The sequence below is a fragment of the Apis dorsata genome, unplaced genomic scaffold, assembly GCF_000469605.1.
Source record: "Apis dorsata unplaced genomic scaffold, Apis dorsata 1.3 scaffold_129, whole genome shotgun sequence".
NCBI classification, from domain to species: Eukaryota; Metazoa; Arthropoda; class Insecta; order Hymenoptera; family Apidae; genus Apis; species Apis dorsata.
The window spans coordinates 212,152-224,684 of record NW_006263422.1 but is presented as its reverse complement, the minus strand read 5'-3'; the positions used below and the strand labels follow the sequence as shown (position 1 = coordinate 224,684).

At 26.6% G+C, this 12,533-nt stretch overlaps 2 protein-coding genes and 1 long non-coding RNA gene across 4 annotated transcripts in view; 2 read left to right on the top strand and 1 right to left on the bottom strand.

Moving 5' to 3' along the window:
• Window positions 1-73: 73 nt before the first annotated feature.
• Window positions 74-1,952, bottom strand: LOC102671569 (iodotyrosine deiodinase 1). 2 transcript variants are annotated; one of them, XM_006612869.2, is made up of 4 exons: window positions 1,268-1,945; window positions 867-1,076; window positions 493-809; window positions 74-409 (listed from the first exon to the last, which is right to left on the bottom strand). In XM_006612869.2, exons 1-4 carry the CDS (start codon window positions 1,434-1,436, stop codon window positions 224-226), a joined length of 882 nt encoding a protein of 293 aa, XP_006612932.1. In that variant the 5' UTR covers window positions 1,437-1,945; the 3' UTR covers window positions 74-223. The 2 variants fall into 2 exon arrangements, with proteins under 2 accessions (XP_006612932.1, XP_006612931.1); XM_006612868.2 differs by having other exon boundaries at window positions 493-1,076; window positions 1,268-1,952.
• Window positions 1,953-2,070: 118 nt separating this feature from the next.
• Window positions 2,071-12,533, top strand: part of LOC102671799 (ribosomal protein S6 kinase alpha-5-like) — a 44,018-nt gene continuing 33,555 nt past the window's right edge. The window contains exon 1 of the mRNA XM_006612872.1: window positions 2,071-2,691. Coding sequence (XP_006612935.1) covers window positions 2,574-2,691 — 118 coding nt within the window. The 5' untranslated portion in view covers window positions 2,071-2,573. The remainder of the gene's footprint in view (window positions 2,692-12,533) is intronic.
• LOC116185213 lies at window positions 6,167-12,432 on the top strand. The gene is made up of 2 exons (XR_004150012.1): window positions 6,167-6,280; window positions 12,302-12,432. It is a non-coding gene; the product is annotated as an uncharacterized LOC116185213 (long non-coding RNA).

Below are 12,533 nucleotides of genomic sequence, written 5' to 3'. Positions count from 1 at the left end.
ATATATATATATATATATATATATATATATATTTGCGAAAGTGTAATGTAAGGTATACATAAGTAACAAACAATACTCAAAACAAATATAAGTTTTTTTACAAAAACAGGATTTATATAAATCTATAATTATGTGTACTCATTTTTGTATTGTCCTACAAGCAAGTATCTGACAAAATATTAAACAAAGGTACTTTAATTCCCATAATTTGTTATAATATATGTCAATCAATTTCTACTAAAATATCAGATAGAGATTTTCGCTGAAGATCAGGCACTGTAGCATCCTTTGCTGGATAACCAACTGGCAGTAGTACAACAAGCTTTTCATTAGAAGGACGTCCAAGAAGGTTGCGGATGGCAGGTCCACAATTTAAAGGAGTAGAAGTCAGAGTTACCAAACCTGCATACTAGTTTTAAAATTCATATATTATTCATCCATATTATTCATACATATACATTATAAGAAATCATAGTATTATAACAATATTACCTGTATAGCGGTGATGAGAATACCACAAGCAATACATGTGCTCATTTCGTTATAATAATGAATTTTCTTTTTTCCATTTGGTAAAATTCCATAAATTTGTTTAAATACAAGCAACAAATAAGGAGCGGTAGTCAGGTATTCTTTAATCCAATTTGTTCTTAATGGAAGTAAATCAGTTGTCCATTTTACTCCCATTCTTTTTTTATAATTTATTTCTTCTTCGCTTTCAACAATATAACGTATTTGTTCTTTTATCTTCTGATTTGACACCGCTACGAATGTCCATGGTTCTGTATGTGCACCACTAGGCGCAGTGCCTAAAACAGACTCAGATGTATAAAAAATTTTGTGAACGTAATAACATGATATTGTACCTGCAGCTTTTATTATCTCATATATGACTTCTTTTGGTACAGGGTCAGAACTGAAAAATCTTATAGTTCTTCTAGCAGTTACTATTTTATAAAACTCAGAAGCTTGACAGAATAACTCCATTTCAGAAGGTCTTTTATATTCATAAGGAATATGTTTTAAATTTTTTGGTAATGCAGATTCCTCACTATCTTCTGTTTCTTGATTAGTTTCTAGAATTTATAATTTTTAATTTTATTGAAAAAATATATGTTTAATTAGTATAAAATTATATAGAATAAAAATTAATTTTATATAAAATTACATTAATTTTGTAACTTCAATAGATTATATATAAATAATATTTCTAACAATTATTATTTTAAAAATTTATATTTTGATAGATAATAATTAATATTATTACCTTTTAGTTGCTTTATATTTGAAATATCAAAATTATGTTTATTTTTTTCAATAAAAATAGCATCCTTTTTCAATATTTTATAAAATAATTTTAAAAAAATATAAGCTACAATAGTAATTAACACGTGGTACCAGTATTTCGTCCAAAATGGAAAAAATTCAGTAAGCATTCTTGATAAAAATTTAATATTTATTTCGAAAATGAAGATTGAGTATTATATTCAATTGTTTTGACGAGTCAAGACAATGTAAGTAACGATATGTGTTACAAGAGTAGGATATATCTGACCTACAATATCTAAGTTATCGCGTTAAACAGATGATGTATCCCATTATTATTATATACTAAAACATAGATTTACATATTCATGAATTTTTCATCAATCATTTACAGTACAACGAAATATTTAAGTACTTGTATTTTAACATATACATAATATGCTTAATAAGTTTCTAATTTTTTAAATGTGAAAAGCACTAATTATAATTTTTATCATATAATTAGCAAGTATTTGAAATTGTCTTTTGTACCTTCTATCTTAGAAAAAGAGAATATTATCTATCGAAACATATAGTAAATCTTTAAGCAATACATGAAAACGATTTAATTATTCAGCGTAAAAAAGACTCAGGCTATTAAAAAAAATTAATTCATCGACGCTGGCTTTAGACAATGACTTTTATTAACATCTTACTATTGTTAAAGACTTGTTATTACAAATAAAGTCACTGTTTACTTTTAATAATTTTTATTTATTACAATCAATATAATAATCTATTTTTTTCCTCTATGTTTGATTATATATAAGGTAAGCATTCCTGTTTTTGCTTTTTTTAATTTTATATAAATATATTTAATAATAAAAAAAAATTATGATTTTTTTCAAAAGTATTTTAGTGAAAACACAAGATCATTTTTATCGTTACAGTCGGTAATCTGTTGACAATACTGACGCACCAACCGAAAGCAGTCGGTATTATACTTGCGCGTTGTGGATGCGCAGTATCGAAACGTGCGTGTCTTCGTTGTCCGTCAACGCGGACGCGAGAAAATCGGTGGCAATCATGTAAAAATCCAGTGTCAACATTATTTCTCGGGTCATTCATGTATTTTTCGTGATCATCCAAACAATCGGTATTCTTACATATACGAGAAATACGCGATTCCATCTTGACGATCGTGAATACATACTATAGATAGACATACGTTTTGCGACGAACAAGAGGATCATCGACCCGCACATTTCGCGAGATGTGTTTTCGCTGAGTAAGAACGAGTGTTGCATTGTGACTGACATCAAAATTTAATGAGCAACAGGGACATGGAGAACACCATGCAGCCGCCACTTCCACCGCCACCCCCACCCTCGGAAATCCTTGAGAATACCAGCACGGAACACACAGTCACCCACGTCTTGACATTTGGTACGTTACATTCTTATTTCTTTCATGTTTCGACACGGTTCTGTAGAATGATAATTTCATTTATCTTTTAGTCTGATAACGTACAATTGATTATCGTTTCAAATTGTTGATAACATTTTTTACGACGTACTCGCTGTCATCAAGCAAATTTTGATTGCATGTATGACGCAAATATATTTCGGAGAACGTGTATTCATGTTTTTATAACATTAAGAATGATAATTTTCATTTTTCTTTAGAAATATATGTTGTATTTAAAAAAGACTTTTTTTAAATTTCCATTTGTATTAAATGTCATTCAATAAATCTATAAAAAACATTAAATTAAACTTGTAGTATAAAGCTTGAAACTTAAAATTGCTTGTCATATTATAATATATTGTTAAATGTCAAAATATCTTTGATATGACATAAATTTTTAATATTGTTATATTCTATATATTATTTTATCTATATATTAATATAATTAATCTCAACAAAGTTATCAAAATATAATTAATAAAAAAAAAATAAAAATATTCAGATAAAACAATAATTTGTTTTAAAAAATTAAGTTATAAAAGTATTTGATATTAAGTATTTGAATTTTATATAATTTGATTTATAAATAAATATAAATAAATGGTTATTTTCAAATTATTTCCATATTTCATAGTTAATTTAAATTTTAAATTATATATATTCTATATCATAATTTATTTTTGTTTCCTTAAATAAAGTTAGTATAGTATATAGGATTAATAGCATTTGAAAGCTCTAAAAATAGAGCGTCGCTTCTGAAATTTCTGAAATTTCTGAAATTTGATATTAACACATTGGCCTTCATTCTCTCTTTTCTGAGAATAAAGGAAGAATTTGAATGCAAGGTTCCCAAAGAACAAAAATGACATGCATATGTGAACTTCTAAATTTAGTGGCTTACCAACCAGAAGATGGTAGCCTTTTAAGCGAGCAATATTGGATATTCTTTGTTGGTTGATGAAACAGAACAATGTAATCGTGGTAGTGAAATGTTTATTGGCCTTTGTTGACATATATGATAGATTTTAAAATAAACTTGTTGACCTTTCTTAATTAGTTTTCTGCAATATATATTATATATATACCTATTATATAACTAATTAATAATTAATTAACAATTTTGATTAATATACAACTGCATTTTATTTTATTGATTTATTAAAAATACTTTCTAATTACTTATTATGCATGAAATAAATATTATATATATGATTGTTTTATAAAAGTTTTAAGAAAATTATTTTATTTGAATAAAATAAAATTTTACTATATTTATTATTTTTAAGACAATTTGTTTTCATGTTTTATTAAAAAAAATATAAATTTAAAAGAAAATATTTAAAAATATATTACAATATAAAAAATATTATATAAAATATTACATACAATAAAATATTTTTTATTGCATAAAATAAATATTTCTTTAGTTATGAAATGATATTTTAATTTTATAATGATTTGTTTGATATTTTTTAAATAAAAAAATGGATAAATTAGAAGCATGTAATATCATAGTTATCAAAATAACAATAATACAAAGTTATTATATTTATATTTTCATTAGATATTTTATTCTAATAGTTTTAATTACAAAATTAAAATTGTGGTTATGAAAGTGAATTTAAATAATTTATTCATGAAAATATATTCAATTATATCTAGATTTTCCGTATCTTATAGTTTACAATATAAAAGCATTAAACATGTTTATGTTAGCTTGATATAGAAAATTAAACTCATTTAGATTTTGTTATGTACGTTACACGATATAGTTTTATCGATGGAATAGATATTTTATTTATCGACAATCGATATTTATCTTACAATGTAGTTTGAGTATTTAAACTGTAGAGTAATTTATGTCAATTATATTTATATCTTTGTATAATAACGAACTATATGTTAGATACATATTTATTTATAATTATTGTTATTATAAATATTAGATAGTTGGACTTCAACATTATATTTTCTAACAATATAATATATATATGAATATATATCATGAATCATAAATGTATTCTTTGAAAGCGCATGCCCCTATCATGATATTTCGAGCTCTTTTCAATGTATTTCCTCCATGTTTTTTCCTTAACCTTACTACATGAAAATCAACATTATCTAGGTGTTTAAATACTGCGTAATGAAGATAAATATGCTTGGTACAGATATGATATATTATAATAATATATTTTACAATTCATGATTTATAATTTTTTTTCAATATATGGAATTTTGTTGAAATATAATCAAAATTTTTTTTTGTTTCATATGCAAACTTCGATATGATTATAGATAAAATATTGATCGATTAAAATATTACAATAAACGATTTAATAAGTTATATTTATTATGAGAAATTTATAATAAATTAAATTCTAAATCTGTGATAAACTTTATTAAAATATTTCATAAAGAAACAAATTATAAAAATATAAAATAATCATGAGTATAATATTTTTAATAATATATTTATCAAATGTTTTCATTTTTTTCATAGTCATCTATATCATTGAAATTTAATAAACTTAATAACAATAATTTTTGTGGAATTGAAAAATAAGATTAACTATAATATTACGCAACGAACTAGGCACTCTATCTACTTAATCCGTCACTGGGCGGATCTCGGTGTTTTCCAAATCAGCTGTTAGTCGCCGGTGAAGGGTGACTCGTGAGTCGCATAGTGGGGACCCGTCAGTCGGCTTCGAGTCTTGGGCCGGTGCGCATCGTGTTTTGTAGACAGCGCACCACGTCCCATAGTATTTTATGTGTACGCGTAAACTATGTAAGTAGTCTCATGTTCGCATATCGTCTTTCTTATTTCATTGCGTGCATAAATATTGTTTCATAGTACATTCGTGATCATCTGTGATGTATCAGTCAAGTGAAAGTGGAACGAGAGCTATTGTGTAAAACAACTTTTTAAAAAACATTCGTATTCCACGTTATTTCCACTATTTATTTGCTCGTGTTGAGTGCGTAGTGAAAAACATCAAGAAACATCGAGTTTTGTGTGATACTGATCGCGTAAAAATCTGCTAAATATAATATTCTTTTTTGCATACTATAATCAAATCATTAGTTGAATACCAATCGCTCCGTGAAACCATATGCTCTTGATATTACGTACGGTACACTAGTGGAAACTTCCATGTATCGATGAAGGGGAACACTGTAGCGTATAGTGGAAGCGCTGCAAGTATTTAAAAATAAATACCAACGCAAAGTTGTGTCCTGTTTAACGGTGAGGCGGTGCTTGACGGCACGGTGTATCGAAAACATTAGATCATCGGAACACGTGGCAGCAGTCACGGTTAATCCATCCTGTTTTTCACGGCTCCTCTTCCTAAATCAACATAACACCCACTGAGGGAGAAGCAGATCGCACAGATATTCACGAAGGTGGCCAAGGCCGAGGCTTGCACTCCGTACAAGGTACGCGACTTAAAGTGTGTCAGTAGGATAACGACGGCCGATCCGTTTCGTTCGGCCCGACACTTTTGCCTGACTCGACTCTTAGGAATTGGAACACGACTGCATAACTAGAGAAAGGGATTGCGCCATGGTCGGTTGAAGCTTTATTAGATAAAATATTTTTACATTTCGCTAAAGAAAAAATGCTGTTTTTAGTTGTTCTAGTCGCGATTTTGTGTTCTATATCTTCTCTTTTCTTTTTCTTATCACCCATTCGTAAATCTCGTTGTTTTATTGCGTCATCGGGAAAGAGAGGAGAAGGATGATGGTGATGACGATGATGATGACGAGGATAAGTAAGACAAAAAAAAAAGAGTTTGTATGAAGTGAAATTAAATCAGTGTACACCGGTTTTCAGCAGATACAGTCGAATATTCGAGTATGTAAGCAGGTTAGTTACCGATTGTTCAACCGTGGTATCCGGCTACACGGATAATACGGTTACGGTTAACCTAATACCCGCGCGATACACTATTTAACTGAGCAATGGCAGTTATATTAATACGTTGGTACAGGGTGTCTGGTTTGAACGAGGAACATGTGATACGTATATCGGGGTCACTGATTCGGATTAGGTATAAACTTTGAGTGTAATTAGCACGCGCTGTAGGTAGTTTATATTATTGATTACTATTTTTAATACGTTCAAGCTATCAAATAGTTTTTAAAATTTATTGATAAATATTCATATATAAACAGTATTTTCATTTATAATTTTCTCTTATTGTTTTACTTATAATTCTTTTCATTATTCTTCATGTTTTTATTATTTATTACAAATGATCATAAAAATTATATATTTGTATAATATGCATAATTTTCTATTATATCCATTCAAAATTACATAGTATTTATATATAACGATATATTAAAAGATTTGTATTTAGATATATATATTAAATATAATATATTCTATTATCCATGCTGAAATTTCAATTTAAATCGTTGAAATTAAGGAAATTGAAGGATTATTTATTTTACTTTATAATTTTTGTGAAAAACATGAAGACTTATTTGATTTAAGAAAAAAAAAAGTTAGAAAAGTTAAATTTTGTGTAATTAGCATATCAAAATAGAGCAAGAACAATATACGTTTGAGGAAATTTTCACGAAATTATGTAAGATATCACTTATCGATGATAAGTGAAATATCATTCCAGCATAGAATGAGTTTTAATTATTATTTCATGACGGTTTAATAGTTGAAAATTACTGTTCCTCTGATTCATACTGAGTAATGAATTTATCGATATGGCAATATTTTTTAATATTAATTAAATAAATTATAAAATTAAAAATAAAATAAAATATTTTTGAAAGAAAGTTCTAAAATTGAAGTTTTCACATTTAGTAATTTAATTCTAGCATTATGTTTTTTTAAACCGAAGAACTTTCTTGAATCCATTAGTAATTTAGTAATTCATTATTATTATTATATAATTAGTAATTCAATGAAAGAGTAATAAGTAAAATTATTAAATTATTATTTTCTCGATAATAAACATGATTTTATATTGTTAAATGTATTTAGAAAAAAGTTATATATTGATTATAGCAATATAATAACTGCTAAAACTATTAATTTAAGTTAATTATATGAAATCATTAATATGAAAGAGATGCTGTTTTATAATACAATCTGTTATTCTGTTTATTTTATCAAATCTATGACTGGATGAACATGAAAGTTATTATATTGCATAATGATAATACTGTGAAGCGATATGATTATTATCTATCATTAAAATAACAAATTAAAATATTATTTTAATATACTTATCATATTTCCTTTTCTTTTATCATTATTATTGTTATTGTTATCATTATTATTAATATTATAAAAAGAATGTTTATTATCATTTATAATATTATCATTATAATTATATTAAATATATGTTATTTTTTATAATGAACGTTATAATAAAAATTTCAAAAATTTGCAAATGTTTCTCAATAAATATATTTTTAATTATGATTATATATATTGTTTAAAAATATCGTATCGTGATAATTTCCTTAAAATTGTTTAGTATTAACGAAGATAAACAGAAATACCTAGAGTAATTAAATTTAAATTATATACTATGTTTAGCAAGTAAAAAAAAGAATTCTGCAGTTTTGAATTCACAGTTTTCAAGTATTGATATATTTTATCTTATAGGGATTATCTATGGAAAGTTAGCATAAAAGAAAAAATTTTAGAAATTTATTAGTCATTTTAGAGGATTTAGAAATTTTATTACAGTAGCCAGAAATCATTGTTACCTTTCGAAAGTTACCTTTCGAGGTAAAGACACTTAAAACTATTTTTATGGTCATAAACATAATCTTCATTCAATAGTTTGCTAATGCACCTCTTTTAAAAGTCGAAGGTTGACCTTTCAGTGTTAAACTTTAATTTAAAATTTTCATAACCAGACAATCATATTTATTATTTTAGAAATGTAAAAGAAAAGAAAAGCATAAATTAAAGTAGATTTTAACAACAATAATAATAATAATCTAATAGTAAAAAGCGAATATATTTATATTAATTGCAATATATTAATTATATAATATATTATGACACTGTGTAGTGAGTAAATATATTTATTTTAATTTACAAAAATATCTTATAAAGAAAAAATAATAAATTATCAATACTATTTTGCAATAATTAAATATTCTAAGATATTTTTTCTTACTTTTGATTTCAAAATCTCGTTTCAATTTCACTCTGAAACTTTCAATTCTCAAATAGCATAAAATGAATTTTATGATTTACGCATTATTCTTGACTCGACTTTTACATAAGAGGAAAAGAGTAAAGAGAGATTATTAAATCACGTTCAAACATTTAAACATTTAAAAATCATTTCTCTTATCTTTGATTCTACTACCGTATTTTCGAATTCTATCGAAAAGAAAGGTAGAAAAAGAAAATTATATTATATTCTCAAGATACTTTTTTTTTTTTTTTTGTCATTTTTCAAAATTTCATTTTAATTTCACTTTCAATCTTTCAATTCTCGATGTAGCGCAAAACGTGTCAATCGATCAACATTTCCATCGATTAATCCTATGATTAGGGTAATAGGAGTCATATTACGTTCGTGCACGCGGATGTCGATTGTTCGATCGTTTATCGCCAAAGTATTCGCTCGTTTCTACGCTGTATTAGAGAATCTCGAAGAAAACGGTTATCGACGTCTTATCTGACGTTGAACAGACGATACGTGAAGAAACATGATGGGGGTTTTACGAGTCTTGATGTCGAGCGAACTTTGCTCCCGGAAAACAAAAACCATAAGAATCCTCGAGGGGACCAATCGAACTGTTCTTCGATTTAATCCCACTTGGAGTGTATGAAATATTCTGAATCATTTTATTTTTCTATTTTTTTGCTTTTTTTTTTTTTTATTAATTTCTTATGACGTATATTGTAAATTATGTAGACATTGCGGAATTAATAATAATTATTTTAAATATATATTGCAGCATGTCTTTAGATTTAAACAATAATTTTTTTTTTTTTTTTTTACTAATTTTTTAAACGGTATATTAATTAGATTAAATTAAGTAGATATTGGCTGAACTTAATAATATTACTTTGAATATGTTACAAGCATGTTTTTAGATTTAAATAATGATATTTCTATTTTGTAATAGGATCGTAAAATAAAATTATATTATAATTATATCTTTAATACAAAGAATAGAACTAATTGATATTTTAAGTACTAATAGGTAATTTTATGAAATGTTTTTAAATTAAATTTAATAAGGAAAATATGAGAAATTAGAAAGTTCATCGTGGGTTATCGATGGGTCACTTGATAGAGAATATGTTATTAATAGGTATTAAATAAAGAAAAATTAGGTAAGGAAAATATTAGATAAATTGTTGACATTCTAAATTTAAAAGTAAAATTAAAAAAATAAGAAATTTATAAAATTAAGTTATTAAAATAATAAATTTTCTTTTTATAAGCAGTAAATAATTTGTTTTTTTAAAGAATTTTAAAGAAAAAATAATTGAGATTAAGCTTATCATTTTATAATTATAAAAACATGTTAATATGTACATTTTCATGTCTATATTAACGTACTAATGTCTTAGTTCATTTATATTGATGTTAATTACTTTGTTTTCATAGTTAAGTAAGAAGATCTCATCCTTCAATACGAAGTAGTAATTAAATTAAAATAAATTCATCTTTGTATGCAAATGAAAAAAATAATATAAATGTGTACCTAGAATTATAAAAAAAAAAAAAAAAATAATAAAAATCATTTTCATTTCCAATAATATAATTCCCAGCAATATAATATATCATATTATATAATAAGTACATTAAAATTTTGCGCTTTGTATTATTTAAATTTATATTAATTATTCTTATCTTCACACAATGATGTGATTATAACAAAGTTTTAAAATCGTGAAGAATAATTCAAATTGTCTTCAATTTAATACTTTCGATAATTTGAAACTAACTAAAAATATTTGTTCGAATATTCATCGAAATGGATTTTTTTTTTTTTTTTTCAAATAAAATTAATAATCAAATATCCAAGAATATATTTCTAAAAAATCTTGAAAACACATGTCTTTTTTATTGAAATTATATATGTATATTCATTATATAGATTTTTGAAACAAATTGTATATTGGATGTTTTCCAACAAAAGTAGTTCTAAGAACTTAAGAATAGTAAATAAAGCTATGAACTATGAAATGTATGTATAAGTATGTATATAATTATTTAAATAGCTGGAAAGGTATCTGCGTAAATAAAAATTACTTTGAGCATTGATGCTTTATGACAAATGAAAAATTTGAACCAGGTAGTCAAGAACCAGGTAGTCAAGAACCTCGGCTTAATAGCCGATCGTCTTTCGGTCATTTTCGGTTAATTTACCGATGCTAGTCGAAAATAACCGAAAGACGGTCGGCTTTTGCTTCGAGATTATTGACTGTCTCATTCGTTCGTGTTGCTTCAGTTCATTTGGATGGGTCCAAGCATGCAGGGAATTTCCTAAATATTTTCATATATCACTTATTCACTTTATCACTTTATCATTATTTTTCGTTCCAAATAAATTCAGTTATAATTTAATTCAATATTTCATACAAGATTCTAAAGGAACAAACAGATTGAATATTATTTTACGCAAATAGTTCCGGAAACTTGTGCGATTTAACAACGCGTAGTTAGCGAGATAAAAAATTTCGCCAATGAACGAAGCGTTATTATATAGAAGATTCGAAGGTTCTATCTTTTAGCTTCATGCCCATTTCCTCGTAAACATCATATATATTCCTTTAAACAGCAATACGATTTAGAGTTAACTATTTACAACCGGACATTTCAAACGTTACGACCCAATAAATTTGCTCGACGTTTGGAGAAAGTATTCGCGGTGGATTTAAAAAAGAAAAAAAAAAACATCTGAAATCGTGGTGGCACGCGGTATATAACAGAAAAAATTCAAAATAATTTTATCTCCGATAAAGTTTATTGTTCGCCGACCTGGTGCAATCTAACTACGCGCCTATCCCGATAATCGCTACATAACTCGCGAACTAATACAATTGATCCGAAGATGGATTATTTCATTGGAATTCAATTGTTCTCGCGTGAACTTCCTCTACGAGGTGTAGAAACGAAAAAAGAAAAAAAAAAAAATCTGAAACCGGGGGGCACGGGGGTCTTAAACAGAAAAATTCAAAAAAATTTTAACCCCGAAAAAGGTTATCGTTTGCCCACCCCGGGCAATCTAACTACGCGCCTATCCCGATAATCGCTACATAACTCGCGAACTAATACAATTGGGCCGAAGGTGGATTTTTTCATTGGAATTCAATTATTCTCGCGTGAACTTCCTCTACGCGGCGTAGAAACGAAAAAAAAAAAAAAAAAAAAAAACACCGTTTCTTCGTTTCCATCAGATTTTAAAAATTTATTAGAAATTATTATGCAAGAAAAGGGGAAAAAAATAACGAAAATTCTTACGTTACAACGTGTTTCACAATAATTAACGAAACAATCCATTTTCGGCATTCCCAAATCGGATAATCTTCAAACTCGAATTGGACATTAGCTTTAATCGGTTGTTCTTTAAATCGCAGGTATACGATCGTAGAATCATAAAAATCATCGATAACCAAGCGCTTCGAAAACACACGTTATTCAGCTCGCTCGAGGCGGAGCGAACGTTTGCTCGTTGCACGCTCGTGAAACAGCCGAGTTCCGTGTTTTTTAAAAAAAGCGCGGGAAAAAGCATCGACGAATATTCAGCTGTCACGAAGCGGTGTTTCGAAGAATCGACTCGATCCAAGCTGCAAGAAAGTCGCATTCCAC

Coding starts and splice junctions, on each gene's coding strand:
- LOC102671569 (XM_006612868.2), bottom strand. CDS start 1,436: ATGCTTACTGAATTTTTTCCATTTTGGACGAAATACTGGTACCACGTG. Junction 1,077..1,267: donor AAATATAAAGCAACTAAAAG/GTAATAATATTA, acceptor TATAAATTCTAG/AAACTAATCAAGAAACAGAA. Junction 410..492: donor TTCTCATCACCGCTATACAG/GTAATATTGTTA, acceptor TTTTAAAACTAG/TATGCAGGTTTGGTAACTCT.